Below are 19,814 nucleotides of genomic sequence, written 5' to 3'. Positions count from 1 at the left end.
TGACATTTCAATTCATATATTAATATTAATATAGTATAGTATAGTAGTACAGTAGAAGGCGCTAACAAAAATTGGCTTAGATGATAAGACGGGATCGATTTTTTCAAGAAAAATTGCGTTATGATAATATTGCCATGAATGTGATTACATATATGGTTGTGGAGTGACGACAAGTTAAAATCCTGTAAACAATCTACAATTTCGAAGATGTATACACTAACCTTTTTCTCTATAGTACGTGTGTGTTGATCCGTAGTGATAATTTGAGGCTGAACTTTGCTAAACTTTAATTATCACCAAAAAAAAAAAAAAAAGGAAAAAAACAAAGGATGGTAGTAGAAGGGAGCTTTGGAGGGGTACACATCCTTTCATGTCTCGCAGCACTTGATGCGCTTTCCGTTGATAAGACTAGACCCAATTACCAGATTCGTGTCAAGTGTCAACGCCGTTCGACTGTCGAAATATATAAAGTAGTTAGCTAGTCTCTGTCACTGAGTTCCTTTTTACAAGATCTCTCCCCTCCTCAGTTTCTTTAATGTTTAATCCTCCCACGGACAAAACTTGGACTGACTCTAGTCACTCAACTCTTCAGTCTCAAAGTTGCATCAGTTACAAAATTCACTGAACTGGAACAACCAAATTTTAAGCGTTCCCCCCCAACCAGCAAGTCGTTTATTTATATGGATAGATAGACGGACGAGAGGCCGAAACGGTTGCAGGTGACGGTTTTGATCATTTTTAACAGTGTGTAATTTTAATTGCACACCTGTAATTTTATTTATATAACGTGTAATTTTAGTATAAAATTTTGTGACACGAATTATAAAAATCGATATACAACTAGTGATCTGACCCGCACATTTTTTTTTGCCAAAATCTGACCGTGAACCGTGAACGGTTCAGGAGCGGTCATTCTGCCCCTCATCCATAGATAGACAGATAGATATGGAGCCACTCGAGAACCAGAAACATGTTGACGTCCTAATCTATATATCTCACTCAAATAAAGGAAGGTAGGGTGTGGTCGCTCAAGTACTACTATTTCATAACATCACGATTTCATGTCCCCCAAGCCCTACACATCAGTGATTAATTTCAATCACATAATATATGGAGGACAATAATGATCAATACAACAACCTATCAGCCAAAGTGTCGATGCAGAGAATTTTGTACGCAGTCAAAAGACAAGAAAGATGAAAATTAAGGCAAATGAAAGGAGGGTTTCTTTCCTTGTTAAATCCCATTCTAACGTCTTAATTTTATTACTGTTTCAACATATATATAAACATATATAAACATCTCATGCATTCATCATATCACAGCCCAAGTCCAGCTAACATCTCACGAGTCATATCATATTCCTTCCTAGCACTTTGATATTACTATTATCTATCATTACTGCCTATCAGAAAAAACTTAAATCTAAACTGAGGATTAAAAAGAGTCTAAAAGATTTAAAAGGTAAAATTCCATATATATATTTTTTTGCTTGTATATGATTGCCATCCATGTTTTCCATATCACTAGCAACTTGATCAACTGTGAATTTGATTGAAACCTTCGCACCATCAGCAGCTCCACAGCTCCTCCCCCTTCACCGCTTCTCTGTCCTGGTTTTAGCAAGAAATCACATGACCCTACAGCTCGAGGAGGCGTTCTCATCATTGAATGCCTCGGTGTAGTGCTCGCCAGGGGGCGGGGGGGCATGGTAGGGGTAGGATGAGTAAGGCTGGGGTGGCCAGTAATTGACGGCGGGCGGTGGCCGGGCATACATCATCGGCTGAAACCTCTCGTTCCCATTAGCCCTTTGTTGGTTCATCATCATGGCTGCCATTTGTTGCTGATAGTAGGGGTTTCCGGCCATCATCTCAGGTCCAGCACCTTGGAAGTAGCCGCCGCCGCCGCTACCACCACCATTACCACCATTCATTGCTGGAGCTGGCAGGCCTTGGACTGCAGCAACATTAGCCATTTGACCCATCTGGCTCAGTTGGCCCATGGGTACACTGCCCATCTGGCCCATTGGCATGCTCCCTGCTGGAGGGCCCACATTACTACCACCAGCATTCATAGCCATCATGTTTGGCATGCCATGTAGCCCATCATTCATTCCACCCCCTTTCTTGGCCCCATTAGCATTAATGTTTGGATAACCGCCCCCCCCACCACCACCACCTCCTCCTCCTCCTCCTCCTCCTCCTCCTCCACCCTGTCCACCGTTTCCGTTCTTGTTCTGCCCTCCACCATTTTTGCCATCTTGAGGCATCCCACCACCATTCTTACCACCCTTTTGGGCTCCTCCTCCGCCTGCGCCTGCGCCTGCACCTGCACCTGCACCACCTTGGTTCTGATTATTGTTCCCATTACCACCTTTCTTACCACCACCATTATTGTTCCCCCCGCCACCCCCAAGATTCATCTGCACAGGTATATTTCCACCGCCACCAGGTCCAGGTCCACCTTTCTTCCCATTTGCTGCACCATTATTAGCACCCTTCATTAGCTGAGGATTCTGCCCATTCATGATGTTATTCATCATCATGTTAGGCATCATCCCCCCAGCCAGAGGATTTCCCATTCCCAGATGTGGCTTCATCTTATTATTATTAGCTGGGGGGCCGTCATACATTTCATCATCATCAATCTCGTCATCGTCAAACTCATCATCGTCATACTCATCATCATCAAACTCATCATCGTCAGAAAAATACTCATCTTCTGCAGGCATATACTTGACAGCCTTCTGGTTGTTGTTCCCAAAGGGCATAGCAGGCATTTTCATGTCCTTCAATTGAGGCAGCGTATCTTGCAAGGCTTTCAAATGTTGAAGCTGCTGCATTGGATTCATGCCTTGCCCAATTGGTACTCCCCCTTTTGGCTGCTGCTGATTATTTTGAGGCAGCGTATCTTGCAAGGCTTTCAAATGTTGAAGCTGCTGCATTGGATTCATGCCTTGCCCAATTGGTACTCCCCCTTTTGGCTGCTGCTGATTATTTCCGCCTCCACCACCACCACCACCCTTCTGACCACCACCACCACCACCTTGACCTTTATTGTTCCCACCTTTGCCACCGTCAACATGCAAATTCTTGAACTGGCCGTTCAGCTGGTTGTTGTTATTAGCCTTTGGTGCACCCCAAATTTCAGCATGTTTCCCACTTTTTGTTAGCTTCTTGATCAATGTCTCCGGGTCTACAATTCCAGATATTGTCACCTTCCCAATTTCTGAGTCAATATGCGTCTTGTAAACCCCTACAACAAGCAGAGACCAAAAAACAATCGATTAGACCAAATAATAGTACCACATTTCAAAGGCATAAAAATAAAAATCAAATTTTTGTAAACAAGAATGAAATTCGGTACCAATTTTGCTTTAACCATTTCGGGTAAAAATCGAAGAACAGAGGAATCAATATAGGGAAAATAAAAATTGAGTCTTGAAAAGGAAGGTACATACCATCAATCTTCTGCAAGATTTTCTTAACCTTTTTTTTGCAGCCCTCACAGTGTATGTTGACTTTGAGCGCATATGTCTGCATGCACAAGCAAAGCCACAGAGCAAATAGCCACAGTTAAAGTTGCAAACTTTTATCAATCAAACAATCTAAATAAAACACGAAAAACAAATTTCTAAGGGGGCAAAACATATCTAATTACAAAATCCAGGAATGTAGCTAAAAAACTTTCACCCAGCAGTCAGAACAAAGTGAAAACATCAGACTCAAGCAAAGCCCCAAAAGCAAAAGCCAATGAAGTAAAAGAAAAAGCAACCAAGAAGAAAAAAAGAGCACATAAATGTTTCTATATTTGTGGGTATACCTGGATCTTCAAGATCTCTTCCTTACTCATCGTTTTTTTTCAGTTCAAGGCACAGAAGTACAAAACGGAGAAGAAGTACAAAACGGAGAAGAAAAATGAGGGGCAAGGAAATTTAAAGCCGGTAGATCTGCAAAAACATGGAAATGGGATTCTGCGTTGGTGACGAAATGTGATGAATTTTCATGCAAAACCGGCAAATGAAAAACAATAAAAAAAAGTTCTCTTTCTTTTCTTTGTTTATAAACAAGGGGGGAGTAAAATGGGAGGAAACAACGGAAAATGGGCCTGAAAGACACACTCCTGTTTATACAAACAAAATGCTGTCTTTGAGAGCTCTTTAATATGAGAGTGAGTGAAGTGTGTGTTGTGTGTGAAAGAGAAACACACTCAGAGGGGCAGGTTGTGGGTAGACATTAAAACACCTCTCTCTGCATTCTTCCTTTCCTCTAATTCAGAGATGGAGAGAGAAGAGAAATGGAGCAAGTCATTACCATTCTACTTAACATTAACAGAGCAGAAAAAGAAAAAAAAAACGAAATGGAAGCCAGAGACTACCGGTGCTGGCAAGGCCAATGAGAAAGAGAAAGAAACGAAAAGAAAGGAGCTACGGCCTACTACAGAAATGAGAAGGGGCTCTCTACTCTTTCTTTATTTATATACAATTCTTTTTTGTTTTTTTTCAGCTGAGATTACAAAAATCTGGATATCATCAATCTCCCTCATTAATTAATTAAAATAAAAAAATCAATCTACCTCATTAACTCTTACTTTTTAACTTTGCCTTTGTCCTCTTTTGACATTGCAGGTTTTGGCTTAGCTGGCTTGGCTTTCAAGCCCTTTGAGCCTTGGCTTCGAGTTACCAAATCTTCTTTTCTCTTTTTCTTCTTTTCTGTCTCTTTTTTTTTTTCCTTTTTTTTTTTTTTTTGGTTTGCTTCTGTTTAGGTTCCTGTGGACTAAAGTGTGGGCTGGTTTTGGGCTTTTTACCCACCTAGGTTATCCCCTTTTTTTTTACTTACTTTTTTTGGTGTTGTGGCTAACTGTTTGTAGGATAATTATCTGGTAAACCCGGTCTATAGGTAAACCATGATTTTTAAGTTATGGTAAATTTTTGAGCACTCGATACAAATTTTTAAAGTTAGGGTATTATCTAGATGGGTTTTATTTGAAGATGTTCCACTGTCCTTGGCAAATGTAGGGTAGCTTCCCTTAATTTTTTTGGGGTGGGATTTAGTAATTGCGCCCTATACCAAATTTGGAATGTAACCCAAGTCTTTCTGCAAGTCTTATATTCTTTCCATGTATGACCTAAACTCTTGAGAGGGATGTGTGACCTAATCTTTAAACCTGATATACAGTAGTAAGTTAATTAATACATACCTTATTTTTCCCGAGAGCATGTTATCTACTAACAAGTAATCCTACTCGATGCTGATAAGTAACATGCCATATAGGGATGCCCTGAATCTTTCGAACTAATGAACTTTCTTTATTATGTCAATAAAAATGAAAGTATGAACCAACAAGAAACTATTAGCTAAACAAATCAAGAAGCACAAAGTATAGGATCAATGGCATAATAGGGATGAGTTGATGATTCTGGCCTTTATCTATGAAATTTGCACGATTTTTAGTAAGTTATAATCTAGTCCGAAGTAAAAGGTTTTATGACCATGTTACCCCTTTTTCATTTTAATTGAAATGACACGCCCTATGTAACAGCATATGCACTCGTAAGATTGTTTAATATATGCGAGGTAAAAAAATGCGTTCACAAAGTACGTGAACATGTTTTGAAGAAAAAGAGCACTTCAAAAAGCAGTCCACATAAAAGCTACACAACAGCAAGACTAAGATCCTGCATTAGTATACTCAGCAGGACCTGAAAGTTGTAACCAGTGTTTGGTATATTTCAGGCATTGACAAGATAGTTTGCATGAATGGTTCAAGCCAACTAATTTAGAACAAACTTTCTTGGTAAATTGGTTCTGTGAAGCACAAGTTCGTAGTAAGAATCGTTCAAATGAACTGCACTCAAATGACATGGATATTTATTCTCCTTATATTAATTAAAGTAAAAAAAAAAAAAAAAAAAAAAAACTGGTATCACATATTGAGATTGTATATTTCATTCTTGAACATGATTATTCTACCAAAATGGGTGACGGACTATGACCGTATATCATATCTAAACCACCAAAAGATTTTGTATTCAAGAAGAAAGGGTCCCCAAGACATGTACTCAGTGATTGTATAGATACATATCTGGTGCCCATGATGATATGGGACCAGAACCTTCAAGTTACTAAATAAATCCTCGACCCTGGAATAGACCGGGTTGCAATGTTTCGATCAATCTTCAGCCTCGGTCCCTTTTTCCAGTTTTGGGGAATAGAATTAGAATTAACAGAGAGTTCATTCCAGGAGTAACGTTTTTGATATTTAATGCTCCCGCCCCGCAGACGAGGATAAACTTTGGGCCAAAATCTTACACTCTACGCAAATACGCAGAGAAAAATGATGCAACTGCGACTTTAAAAAAGTTCCAGGATTTCTTTCTTTTCTGGCCTCTATCATTGAACCCATAAAGAAAAATGGGAAGGGGTTGTCAGTGCCATTTACGACAGGATGCAAGTGAACTTTGGTCAAATGTTTTTTCCTTCGAGGGGAAAAGCCTCATTGCACAGGCGAACTCGGAAGTCACCAGATGCATCCTCCATGGCACCCAAATTTCATGTGAAGTGATAGTGCAGTAAAAGACCATAGAATGACTTCAATTGCACGCCAAAAAGTACCGGATATTTTGTTTGAATTCGATCATATGATTGTAAGATTCTTTTACTGGAAGAGTAGCTTTATGTTAAGCTATCATGTCAACCTAAAAAATTTGTTTATGATAGATACTATTGGAGCTGGACAGATGATTATTCGACTACATCTCCATGCAACAAGAAATGTAAGCAATCAAATGGTAAATTAGTAAATGCCCTGATCCCAGGGATATGTCAAATAAGCACAGACAGCTTGATTCTTGTACTGTTATATTTATATAGCACTACTGTTTAAACTTGAAGCAAAGTTACACTGAGCACGAAAATGAGCAATGACTACCTTTGTGGCCTATCTTTTCTTCCCCCCCCCCCCCCCGGCGGGGTCCGTCCCAGTGGTTTTCAATCGAAATGGATGGGCAACAATTATGCATCACTATTGCCTTTTATGTTCAAGAATTACATGTGTGCAACACATGGTAGAGGGCTGTCCATTATCTGCGAGAATAGGGATTGATAATTGAAAATATACCATTTCTACAGGTCTCTGCCATCTCATAGTGCATCCATTATTTGAGCTATTTTTAGAGCTCACATGGCCCATATATGCAGTGCATATAACTAGTCCTCCAGATTTTAGTTAGCAATTGGAAATCTAAGCATATACAGTAAGTTGTAAAAAAAAAAAAAGAAGTTACTTCCGTTCTAGGGAAGGTACGGAATTTTTGATGACTTCAATCTCAAACTGTCTTATTTTTTTCCCATTGGCATCTGATGTGCAATCTGCACAATGGTTTTGTGGTCTCTTGGCGTAAATTATGTACCTCCAAACAACACTCAAGTGGGAATTTTTGGGTCTATAACTTCTTTCTTTTTTTGCCCTTTTTGGCTGTTAAATAGCACTTGAGGGGATTACAAGAAAGTTGAATGGAAAGAAAATCGCCATAGTTATTGATTCAAACACTGCTACTAATTAGATGCCGATCCTTTCTTAGAGGGTCCATTATTCTCTTTTCTGTATCTGCTGTTCCCTTCATCTCTCATTTATTTATGGCTAAATCATGGATTTTGATTTCATATAATTTCTTTCATACTAGATTATTGAATGAGTCCAATAAACTTTTAAACGAAGATATTGCATATATCCAAGTCTTTTCCATGATTTTTAGTCGTGGTTCTTTTCTTCCATCAAGTGTAATGTTCAATCATGCTTTATTTGCTTTAGAAATAAAACACGACATCTATAGTATTCCAATTCCATGTTCAATCATCTATCATAAAATTTTAGGACCCGAACAAGCTAGGGGAGGAAGAGAAAATTCCAAAATGACAGCAATCCATTTACTGTTTCATGTACCCAATGCTTTCTATGTCTGTGTCCCATTATAACAAGCAATTTTGGCATCCTCCAGTCGAATCTAGCAGGTCCATCTGTGAGTAAATATATGCCGTACGAAAATGTGTTCACACAACATCTTGAAAAAATAACTGGGATCGAAAGTCAAAATGAATGTACCGATGCAGGCAGAAAGGAATCTGCAAGGGTGAAAATTATAGGCCATGGCAGAAAAAGAGAGGCTGGGCCATATGATATTCATTGATCAACCAACCATCCATCATTTAGTTAGGTGTCCGATTTCAAATAGTTGGCAGTGAGATTACACCTTCTGGATTTAAGCAGAGGAGATGGATATCTTCCTGCATGCCTCAACTTCATTGAAATGCAGTACTTGATATATTTCTCTACGCTTCCCCTTCAATATTCTGTTCTTGTTTTGTCTTCTGTGGGCTCAGATATTTTTAGTGCACTGATTTTCACTTGAATATGTATGAATTCTTGTTTTACCTCAAAATTATTTGAATAGTAGCTAAGGTGAAAAAAAAAAAAAAAAATTCCCAGTCTCATTTTTTTAAAGCATATTCGATGAAGGAGATAGGACATCTTTTCACCTTTAAGTACATACCAAAGATCCTAGAGGGCATCCAATGTAATGGTTTTTGTCCATATCTTTTCATGAACCAGAAATCTTTTAAGCTCCTGATCCATAATGAGCAGTATTTGAGTTATAAACCCTACCAAGACAGCAATCATAAATTTAATCAACAGACTTCTTCTGTACTAGTACCATGATTGGTATGAAGCAGTTAATGTTTTCCTACTTCCTTCTGCCCTATGAAAACAGAAAGCCGGTTCATACATCATAGGAGTTCAACTGCAGAATGATTCGCCAAGGCAGTGAAAATCTAAGAACTATGGAAAGCTATAAGTCAATTTTCAACCTAAACTTCGCGACTCCAAACACATGGGTAATCAATACCTTCAATGATTATAAATATGCTTCCCACAAATTTCATGAAGTAGTCTACTTCAGTGCAACTAGATTACGGTCCCCCTCCTCTTTCAAACCAAACCAAGAAGCATGAATAGAAACAAGATTGCAAGATCACAGAAAGTTTATATTCTGCATTACCAATTGGAAGTGAACAAAAAATGCTTATTAATATCAGCCCTCAACCTCCTATCCTCTCCTGTTCAGAGGTGCCCATTAAGAGCCCCACCTGAGCTTGGAGATGCGCAGTTTGCCTCTCTCGGTACTAACTTCTAGGGCAAATATTCTCTCCCGGCCACCCTTTTAGGCTGTTAATAAGACAGAAGAAAAGTTACTCAGTATTCATTATTCATGCAACACGTAGATCTTCTCTTGCTTTCTCTCTGCATGCCACATTGTGCAATTTTTCTGACAGTAAATAACAAGATGCAAAACCCCAATAGAAGTATATAAATGGTATAATTTTATCCCACTTTCTTGAGAATTTCAAGAATAAACCTTTAATTAGTACGAGAACTGCCTCTGCTACTCAAAACAGAATAGAAATATTTATGCAAGAAAGTGCAACTTCAGTAGATAATTTGAACAAAATATTAAGCTGGATTACATCTTCTTCGTAATGTAAAACAGGAATGATGCAGCAAAACCCACAAGGAATCAGACAATATCATTGAAACAAGTCAATCTTCACTTAAACTTCATGTGTTTATCACTGAAATTAAGTTACATGAGAAGTAATCCAACTCAAAGCTAAAAACTTACAGATGCCAAAAAGGCTATTGAGACTAGGTAGTAATCACATTAATGTGACTGAGAAAAAGGTAATTGCTTTACTTCGTTTTCTAAAAGGTTCAACTTAAAGTGGCCTAGGTTGTATATGCATGAGAACTCCCGCACCCCCCCGCCCCCACCCCCCAACAAACAAAACCTCCTCAACAAACGAAAAGGAAATAAAAATCTGGATAGCATGCAAAACAGTGGGACGATATCACTACATTGCAAAAGATATACTTCCATGTAATATTCTTACTAGTTCAAGCCTATTTCTCCTAATGTCTGAGCTCTTTAAATTAAGTTTTTGCATACAACCTTGCCATAAACTGACAGCTGCAATAATTTCCACAAACAATAAAATGACAAATTTCTGGAGCAGAAAAGGAAATCATATATCAAGAGTGCTCATGAGCGAGATAAAAGGTAAACCTGTCTAAACAAAGGCAAATCCCTATCCAACATGAAGTAACCTTTGCCTAAAAGTTTTGTAATAGACATGAAGAAGGTCATACTTAAGGTTTCCTAGAACAGAATCCTAAGAGCAAAAGTAACCTTATCCTACGTCTTTCAGACTTTCAGTAGTTAGCCAGTACAATGAGAAAGGAGGAGGTTCGTAGGGAGTTGTAAAGAAAATTATCAAGCGTACATGTTAAAGGTTGTTCACTTCTTTTGCATGATTAAGTAGTATCGTATCTCATTAACAGTAGCCAGAGACGAATCCAACTTGATTTTGAAAAAAAAAAAACAAAAACAGAGAGAGAGTTGCTTTTCCTATTTCTTTTAAATCACTTGTCCAAAATACTCACTATACTGACACCTGTAAAACACTAAGGCTATCAGCTATTGGATCCAGTTCCCCCATTTCTTGTAGAAATTAAGCAGCAACAAGTATATCTGAATAGCAAAAACACCAGGGCCATTAACAGAAATAACCCTAGCACAAAGATATATTCATAGGGATTCATTAGTTCACTATCATCATTTTTTCCCTCTGAAAGAGTTCAATGAGTCCCAACCCCTACCAAAAGAGCCAGTCTGAAGTTAAGGTTGGGTGGAGGATAGGATTCTGGTACCCAACAAACTTCCCGATTGAAATGGTAGCTAGCTCGTTAAAGGCATACAAGGCTTTTCAACTTACTCAGCTCTGAAGCTGTTCTCGAGGCTTGGCTCAAGAAGGCTCGACTTCGGCTAAATATTTAACTAAATGCATGAGAGGTCAAAAGTGGCCCACAAAACATGTCCATCCAAGTGTGTAGCAGCCAAATGGTTGCAGTATTAACGTATAACACAAAAATAATACCTTCAATTCAGGAAAGGAAGAAGAATATCTCATCACATGTCTTTGTGTTAGAGCAGCAATTTCCAATGATATTTCGTAACGATCCTGCAACCCTTTGACAAGTAATTGACACCAAAACCTTGAAAAAAAGAAACATTTTAAAATTCCAACCATCTGGTTAGCTGATAGTGAAACCAGTCCATAATCATGCCCGATTTTTCCACTTCAAGAGGCACTCATTAATTTTTTCCATAACAAAAGGAATCATCTGCATGCAAGGAACATGTATTGTAGAGGGCCAATGTGATGCAAAACCAAAATGAAATGGTTAAAAAATAAAATGCACATCTTGCTAGGTCTATGATTCCAAGAAAAATGGAAAGTATCTGCATACATCCCATGGCTTATGAGATATTATTATATCCTAGAACAACAAAAGCTTAACAAGGTTGAGCATTGAATAGCAAATAACAAATACTCGACGCATATTTCATGCATATGACAATATTGTTTTCAATGTTATGAAACTTCCAATTGAGCATTGACATAACAGACACATCCACTAATAGGATTGACATACTGCTATTAGACACTTCCACTAAACAGATTTCATAGTTAAACACACTGTCAAGAATATGCCTACAATTACAAGTTATATAGAACTGCCAATAATATGTTGATGCTGCGGAGACGGGATTTGAACCCGTGACCTCAAGGTTATAAGCCTTGCGAGCTACCAAGCTGCTCTACCCCGCACAGAAGAGAGTAAGTTCCTAGATGAACAAAGACTCAATGTGATTATCAAATCTTCTTCATAAACAGATAACATGTTGTTAATGCTCTGTGATTCAAGATAAAGAACTGATGCTTTATATCAAACTCTGACCTAATCACTGAGAAATCACAGAAAGCTGCCAACAGCGCCTTCTCCCCCATTCGACTCCCCAGGAGAAAAAGTTCAAGCATTATATTACCTTCACTTCGTAGTTACATTACTTTCTTTGACTTACAGTTCAAAAATTCAAATTTCAAACTGAAAACTGAAATTTATTGAGGGATATTGTACACAAAGAATGCAATTAAAACAATTACAAACTCATAATCAGATCTCTTGGGTACATAACACAGTCACCATTTAATACAAAGATATCCAGTCTGAGGCACAAAGATAATATCACAATCTAAAGAGATACTACCATAACTAGTTGATTATGCAAAATGCACTAATATCCTACTTATCATGCCCTAGAATAGTTTTGGGTTAACAACAAAAAAGCCCCCTGTGCTATAGCTATCATACATAAAAGGCTCCCGTGATTTCATATCATACGGGTCAATACCCCATGGTTTGAATTATTCTGAAAAGTCGACGGAAATCGTTAAAACAGACGGAGTTGAGTGAAAAGACGAAAATAAACTCCCAGGCCGTTCACGTACAAACCATCGGAAACAAGCCAGTTAACTAGAAGAAGACTTTTGTATAGCTGAGCAGTGCCGACTGAAATCTTGGCGGTGGAAGCAAAACCCTCCAACCATTTTTGGGCAAGCACTTAATTATTAACTTCTCGAAAATCAGCTTTTCCGTAGAACCGGATATCACAAAGGTTAGGGACGCATTACATGAAAAATGATGGTTGCCCAGAGCAACATAAAATTGGGAGTTTTTTTTTTTTTTTGGGATTCACCGTGGAGCATGTAAGACCCGAACGACCTGGGCATTAAAACCACAGGTAACTTGTCCGTTCGTTGAATTGTGGATCATCTGAAACTTGGCGGTGCCCGGATAGAGAGGCAAGCAATGAATTGTTGGTCTGCGAGGAGACGTGAGTACTGCAGTCAATAAAAGCGCCCATTATACATACTGTACGAACCCATCAAGTGGTGGTAAGTAGTATTCTTCTTGTATGTGTGCAAATGTTATCCCTGATCTTATCTTGAGGAAGACATTGATTTTCCACTTTCTGCACTTTCCCTTCAATATTTACAAACAAAAAACTGGACAAATAGAGTTCATATTTTTACCTTAAGGCTTTGTTTCCTGCAATTCCTTTGCTGGCTTGCAACCTCTGCTTGATTGATTACTCTCGATGTATGCACAGCCTTCAATTTTTGCCGAAGCCGAGTGCCATGAACTTGTTCAGGTGAAAGTTCTCTTTTTATTAAACTCACTGAAGGGTAAAGTAGGCATATCAGCTCAAAGTTTGTGGTAGAAATCTATTTTTCGCAAGAAACACGCGCCTTTCCAGTGCGTTTAAAACAAACGCGGTACATTTGACGATTTCCGTCCACTTTTCTGAATAATTCAAACCATGGGGTATCGATACGTATGATATGAAATCACAGGGGACTTTTCTGTATGATAGCTATACCACAAGGGGTTTTTTTGTTGTTAACCCAATAGTTTTTAATAATATTCTAAGGAATTTTCAGAGATTCATAACACATCTACAAGCAAGTTGGTTTAAAAGGATTATCTCAGACAATTCCAGAATATATTGCAAGCTAAAGAGCCTTAAGCTTTTAGAAAACAACCCACCTGTTGCTTTGCTCAAAACCCATCAGTCAATCCAAATCATCCCAAATACAATTACTCATTTCCAACTCAACTTTCTCCATCCCCCTCAGTAACAAGAAATTAATTCTCAAAATATTAGATCAACAATGCAACAATGATCATGCGTCCATTGTTTAGCCGACTACACAAAGCTAGATGTTCATAAAAGCTCTCATTACAGTTCTAAAATGTTTTTGTTCAGACTGCAGGAATTGCAGATTTCAGTGTATCACAATAGTGGGACTAAGTATTTTTCAGATACTAATCCTAGTTATCCAACATTTCTGTATCCAACTTGCGCAATAATTTCTGCGCTTCTAATTTGATTCAATATCACTTAGCTTCTATCCTCCACTGGTGCTCCATTGTTGTTCGTTCCTCCTACTCAATAGTCTTTTTTTACTGAAGTAATAGTCTTCTTACTGAAGTTTATGCCAATGATAAAGCTCAAATTACAATCACCCTCTTTTCACATAACTAATTTAAAGACCCTCGATTCTACTCTATTCCGAGCGGAAAGAAACGAAGTAAATTAAAAGATCTGTTTACAATGAAGTAAAATGCTTAGAGAAACAAGCATGAATAACCCAAAAAAGAAAAAATGAAGAAAAATGTTACCTTTCAGCAGCTGATCAAGGGGTGTGCTACTTCATTCAAAGGGCAGTTAAAACTATCCAAGCCAAATCTAAAGTACCATCTCCCAGCATTATTCACCCACTCTAAGACATAAAAGGGTAAGCTTCAATTAAAAATCCAAATACTTATCGTTTCACAACAAAAAAAAAAAAATTAAAATCCAAACTTTAACGGTTCATTTATGAAGGCGTATTTGCACAATTCGAGGCGGGGGAAAAAAGGGATAATTTCAGAAACCTCCCTTGAAGTTTCTGATAATTTCACTGCCCTCCCTTGAAATTTTGGAACTATAAGTCATTTCGGGCTCAATACTTATCTCAGATCAAATGACTTTACTATTCTTGCAACTTATTAGAAAATATTACGTATTTTTATGGAGAGAAACAATTTAGTCACTTGTGCTAAACTAATCATGATTTTGAATATTAAAAAATTTGAAAATCTTGAATACTAAATTTTATAATAATAATTGTTAACATTTTAAAATTCTTTTTCTATAGTTTAGTAGTTCATGTAATTTGTTTCTCCTAAAAAAAGATTAAAATTCCTATTTAAATATTATTATTTCATAAATTTTTCATAAGAATAACAAGATGAATATGAAAATATACAAAAAGAGAGTAAAGTATTAAAATATATTTACAATTAGATTTTATTAAATTATGGATAAAATGTAACTGCACATAATCTTCTTTCCTTTCTTTTCCAAAATACTTGGTGTTTCATTTCTTTTCTTGTAATCTAGACAAGATGGTTAGAAAAAAAAATTTTCTACTTTGATGTATTTGTTTTTCCATTAAAATCATACCCTTTTATTAGTCCAAATGTTGCTTGAGAGTTGTTTTTTTTTAATTACAAATGATGAAAATTTCTTGTTAATCATGTGAAATAATGAACCCAGTAAGTTAAAGAAATAATTCAAAAACATAACATATTTTAGCATATTCTATATTTTTTATCATTAGCCATCTATTGTGATTTTTTTTTTTAAAAGGTCATACTTTGTCTTATTCAATTCTTTTTCAAAATCTTTCAAATTCTTATACTAATAGCTAGTTTGGATGTTTAGGTTAGAAAAGAAAAGATGGTAAATGTTAAGTTATGATAGAAAAAAAAAAGAAGAGAAAGGAAGAGAAGAGATTTTAATGTTGTTTGGGAGTTAAGGTAGGAAAAGGAATGATTTTGAATATATATGTCAATAAAAATTTGTTCGGTAGACATTTGAGGACAAAATTGGCATTTAGAAAAAAATTTATTAGGCATTCTCAGCTTTTTCGATGTTTTCCGCCCATATTTGGGTGGAAAACTTTGGTGACGATAACAGTAGGACATCATCCGTCCAAATCAAATGCTTTCCATCCTTTTCTACCCCTCAAAAACTCCTAAACGCTAGAAAGAGTGTCTTTTTTATCACCTTCTTTTCTTTTTTCATCAAATCACAGCTCCCAAACTAGCTATAAGAGTTTAGGAATTTTTCATGTAAATCTTGATTTCCCCTCCAATACTTTGATTTTACTATTTTATGTAGTACTATGAAAAATATAGTTATTGTTACAAAATTCTATCACACTCATGCTAGAGTTTAGTCTTTATTATCTATTTTTAACCAATAATTCCTTTTGATAACCAACAAATAATAAGTTAAGGGGTATATTTGGTATGAAATATTCTTCTTACTCTTGAAATCATTATTTTATTGTTGGTTTTTTTGAATTGATCTAATTTGTAACAAGAACATTAGTTTTTAAGGGACATTAATGATATTTTGGAAACCTCAGGGGAGGTTTTTGAAATTATCCCAAAAAAGACTGAGAATACAGATTGTGAAATCATCTAATCGGGATAAACTGGATTAAACCCAACATGGAAATCATAACTCCCAGCACGAGCAAATCATTGACACTGCCTATTGGACTTGCCATTGAAGAAGGCTTGATGTAAAGGCGCTGTGTGTCGTGGTGTTAAAGATCACGCCTTTTAAAAAAGGTCAGATGCATGATAAGCACCAAAGCCTTCGAACGGGGTTATTTGAAGGCATTAATTATTTTATTTTTAATTTTTTGGTTCGCAATATGACATTAAGGTACTAATGTTCTGTCCAGTAATAATGTCACAACAAAACTCTCTTGAAATGATAAAATTTAGGGTTAAATGCAAAAAACCCCTCATGAATTATATACCTTATTGCAGTTTACCCTCCAAACTATTTTTATAGAGGCTTTGCCCCCTTTTCACGATATAGTTGGACAAATCTACCTCTTTTATCTTAAGCATTGTTATTTTTCTATATTCCCTATCATTTTCTTTTTAGATTCTTCCTCTTTATTTTCTTCAAGCATTGTTTAAATCAGTATATTAGATTAATCAAAACTTGTTTATTTCTTAATTTCTCATATCAACATTTATAAAAAAAATTCTATAGTATAGAAGACTTTTTTTCCAAATGTTGAAGTAAATATCATTTAAGAAATTGAACTATTCAAATATATAAGAACAAAATAGAGATATTGATTAATCAATTATTAATAGTATTAATAACAAATAAAAAAATGAATTACTATTTTTGTTTATTCTTATATTTTTATTTCACTTCAAATAACAATTGTTAACTTTTCTTTCTTACGTGATATATAATAAGTTACTTTTGTTATAAATAGTTGAGTAATTGTAAACTCTAATTGATTTATAGGTACTTAAATTGTTAAATTACTGGATTAGTACACTTTACAATATAAGCCACTTATATTTTTGTAATAAAAAGAGTTTATGATGAATTATTAAGAATGAATTTAACAAATAAATGAATTAAAAAAGCAGTTAAAAAAATATTAAAAATTTTGATGTAAGTCTTTTAGCATTGGAGGGAAACATTGGCTAGTTCCATGAGAGAATGGAAAAAAAGAAGAAAATAAAAGGGAAAGAAATGGGAGAAAAGGGAAAAAAAATAGAGAAAAAAGAAAAAAAATTAAGATAATAAGGGTAGTGTTGTCCAAACATATAATTCAAGGGAGCAAAATACCATTATTATAGTTTAGAGGGTAAGCTGCAACAAGGTATATAGTTCGTTTGGGAGGGGGGGTTTGCATTTAATTCTAAAATTTTTCGTTTCAAAAATGAATTCAATACTTAGCTAGTAAAAGGCGTAATTATTAGTATCTTTAAAAGAAATTTGCTAAGAAACTAAACTAACTGTTGTAAAGTAACGTTTAATTTTTGCAGCTTACAAGTCGTTATGTTCATTTACCATCCTTGCATAGGTATCGAGTATTCAATAAAATTTGTCTCAAAAATTGATTGAACGCCGGCCTAACATTTACAAAATTGAGACTGCGAAGAAAATTTTACGCGAATTGTAGCATAAAATAATAATGTACTGCTAAAAATTTGTTTCTCGTGAACTTCTCCACTCTCCGGAGCATTATTCAATTGATTTTATCTTTAGTTGAGTATATGCCACTTGCATAAGAATGAACTAAAGAAAGTAAAACATAATTATACTCTCTTAATTAGTTCAATTATCAACCTAAGTATTTGGTAAATAATTATGTTAAACATACAACGATTAATACCAAAAACCTTAGACACTGAATAACCTCATAAACATGAGCCATGTTTTAGAAATTCATCATAATATATTGTATACGGCTATCTTAAAATTTTCTGAGCGTTAGCCTTCGATGATGCATGGGTAGAGGAGTGTTAAATTCACAGAAGTGACCACAGCATCATCACATGGCTAGGGCTCGAAAGAGTAAATCTTATATGTACTAACAGTATATACATTATCACAGTTGGATGTACGATACATGTGTAAGATTTTAGTTTCAAATTCAAATTTGAATTATATATCATGCATCCAATGGTGAAAATGTATACACTATCAGTATATAAAAGATTAATTCTTTCTTCTTAACGTTTCTATTTAATATAATTGGAGTCTAAATGCGAACAGTTGATAATAGTTTGTATTCAAGATCAAGGCAAATGTCAAACATTCGTGCATATTAACTACATAACACAATTATCAATACAATGTAAGTAATGAACTTTTATAACGAAGTAGGATCCTTTCCCCCCCCCTCCCCTTCCCCTCGAGTGACCTACCTGTAACGAGATCCCTTAGATGTGTATGATAATTCTTTAAGCAAGAAAGTCCAGTAATTTTTCTACATTAAGCCAAAAGCAATACCACCTTTCTTTTATACTAGGATAGTGAAGGCTCTATGAACCTGAGAAAGTGCATGAATGATGCGACACTTTTCTGTACTGCATGCAATGAAGTGCTTGCTTTTTCCACAATGGCAAACAAAATGATGTTTAGCTCAGAAGGACAAGAATGGAGGAGCACTCCAGCTCATTGCACTATAGCTGCACAATTTGCATGATAGCAGACAGCACAGATCTTAATGCTTGAGAAAGATAATTGCACTTGCTTGGCTAAAAGCCCCAGTGGAATTAGACAGAAGGCAAAAATATCTAATCAAAATCCTCCCAATTCTACTGATTTTGCCAAGATTACTGAACATAGTTCGAAGCAATACTTAGCATAGAGTTATTTCGCAACAATTTAGCAGACAAATTAAGATGGATGGAGAATTCCATAATACAGAATGACAAACTCTTACAGGAAGACAAAGATCAGAAGTTCCGGTCCATGTCATTCCCTTAAGCAAACTCAATACATATAATGTACCAACTTTAGCATCCCTAAACTTTCAAATCCCAGTGTCAAAGAGAGCTGTATGAGCGAAGAAAGATGCATAAGTGACAACAAATGAAGTAAATAGACTCCCCAGTCACATATCACACATTTATACACTTACAAGAGTTAAAACATAAGCCTCCAAAAATAGTTCAACAAAAGTCTGATCTGAACTTCTTACGAACTGATATGCAGCCCCTCTGATGATCCCTGAAGATCCTGATCTCAGAACAATCCCTCAAATCCTCAAGACTAATATATTGTTGCTTCACCATCCTAGAGAAATCACATCCAGTATCATGTATCCAGATATAGGGTTGACATGTTTCATCATAGTAATACAGCAAGCTCCTCATCCCTCCTCCATTGCTTCCTTTTCCTTTGCCAGGCATGTAACTCTTATAAATACTCTTGCATTTCAGCCTTTTCGATGATCCTGGCTTCAAAGAATGAGCTTTCTTGAGTATTGATCCCACTCTTACCTGCAACTCAATTGCCTTGTCACTGAAGTTCCAAATCCTGGTTCCAACTCCTGTGACTTGCGTATGATCACGACATCCATTGAAGCACTTCGCAAGCGAGAGAAAGCTTATCTTTCGCATTTTAGCCCCAGAGAGTCTCAAACTTGGGAGCTATCGATTTGCAGTTATCAGAGTTTGGTGATGTTTCTAATCAGGGAGACACTACACTAAAACCATAACTCTCGGTGTTCATTCTAATGTCTGCTGATTTTGATCATTGATTGCTGGTCCTACGAAAAATCTATCATCAATAGTCCACTCCTGATATTAAGAGAACTCATTCCTAAGAGCAGAAAGTTTGTTAGTATAGGGACGCCCTTTGAGCACTTTATTAGAGGATTAACATTTTGAGCAAAACAGAAAGTTAAATTTTATCGCAACTAACACTTTTTGGGCCTGTTAGGAGAGCAAAAAGAAACAAAAGGCGCCCA

General features: G+C 36.2%; 2 protein-coding genes, 1 long non-coding RNA gene and 1 other non-coding gene across 6 annotated transcripts; all 4 read right to left on the bottom strand.

Annotated features, from left to right (window-relative positions):
* Positions 1 to 1,236: 1,236 nt before the first annotated feature.
* Positions 1,237 to 4,427, bottom strand: LOC113765411 (heavy metal-associated isoprenylated plant protein 33-like). Of its 3 annotated transcripts, none has more exons than XM_027309580.1 (4): positions 3,823 to 4,427; positions 3,461 to 3,536; positions 2,929 to 3,255; positions 1,237 to 2,826 (listed from the first exon to the last, which is right to left on the bottom strand). In XM_027309580.1, the coding sequence occupies exons 1-4, from the start codon at positions 3,850 to 3,852 to the stop codon at positions 1,631 to 1,633; spliced, it is 1,629 nt and encodes a 542-aa protein (XP_027165381.1). In that variant the 5' UTR covers positions 3,853 to 4,427; the 3' UTR covers positions 1,237 to 1,630. The 3 variants fall into 3 exon arrangements, with proteins under 3 accessions (XP_027165381.1, XP_027165380.1, XP_027165379.1); XM_027309579.1 differs by having other exon boundaries at positions 1,237 to 2,895; positions 2,998 to 3,255; XM_027309578.1 differs by having other exon boundaries at positions 1,237 to 3,255.
* Positions 4,428 to 8,749: 4,322 nt separating this feature from the next.
* LOC113766878 lies at positions 8,750 to 14,308 on the bottom strand. Its single transcript, XR_003467809.1, has 3 exons — positions 14,143 to 14,308; positions 10,992 to 11,109; positions 8,750 to 9,225 (listed from the first exon to the last, which is right to left on the bottom strand). It is a non-coding gene; the product is annotated as an uncharacterized LOC113766878 (long non-coding RNA).
* Positions 11,653 to 11,726, bottom strand: TRNAI-UAU. Its single transcript has one exon. It is a non-coding gene; the product is annotated as a tRNA-Ile (tRNA).
* A 4,327-nt stretch (positions 14,309 to 18,635) lies between the features above and the next one.
* LOC113765718 lies at positions 18,636 to 19,693 on the bottom strand. Its single transcript, XM_027309965.1, has one exon. The coding sequence runs from the start codon at positions 19,462 to 19,464 to the stop codon at positions 19,015 to 19,017; it is 450 nt and encodes a 149-aa protein (XP_027165766.1). The 5' UTR covers positions 19,465 to 19,693; the 3' UTR covers positions 18,636 to 19,014.
* Positions 19,694 to 19,814: the final 121 nt, after the last annotated feature.

The sequence above is a fragment of the Coffea eugenioides genome, chromosome 3 (genome assembly GCF_003713205.1).
Source record: "Coffea eugenioides isolate CCC68of chromosome 3, Ceug_1.0, whole genome shotgun sequence".
Lineage (NCBI taxonomy): Eukaryota > Viridiplantae > Streptophyta > Magnoliopsida > Gentianales > Rubiaceae > Coffea > Coffea eugenioides.
The sequence above is the reverse complement of the archived record's forward strand: the minus strand, read 5'-3'. Positions and strand labels throughout refer to the sequence as shown.

Bases quoted from the DNA above. Each gene is read 5' to 3' on its own strand.
- LOC113765411 (XM_027309578.1), bottom strand. From the start codon at position 3,852: ATGAGTAAGGAAGAGATCTTGAAGATCCAG. The intron at 3,537-3,822 runs GTATACCCACAA...TTGTGCATGCAG, and splicing joins AAGAGATCTTGAAGATCCAG to ACATATGCGCTCAAAGTCAA. The intron at 3,256-3,460 runs GTATGTACCTTC...TGCTTGTTGTAG, and splicing joins AATCTTGCAGAAGATTGATG to GGGTTTACAAGACGCATATT.
- LOC113765718 (XM_027309965.1), bottom strand. From the start codon at position 19,464: ATGCGAAAGATAAGCTTTCTCTCGCTTGCGAAGTGCTTCAATGGATGT.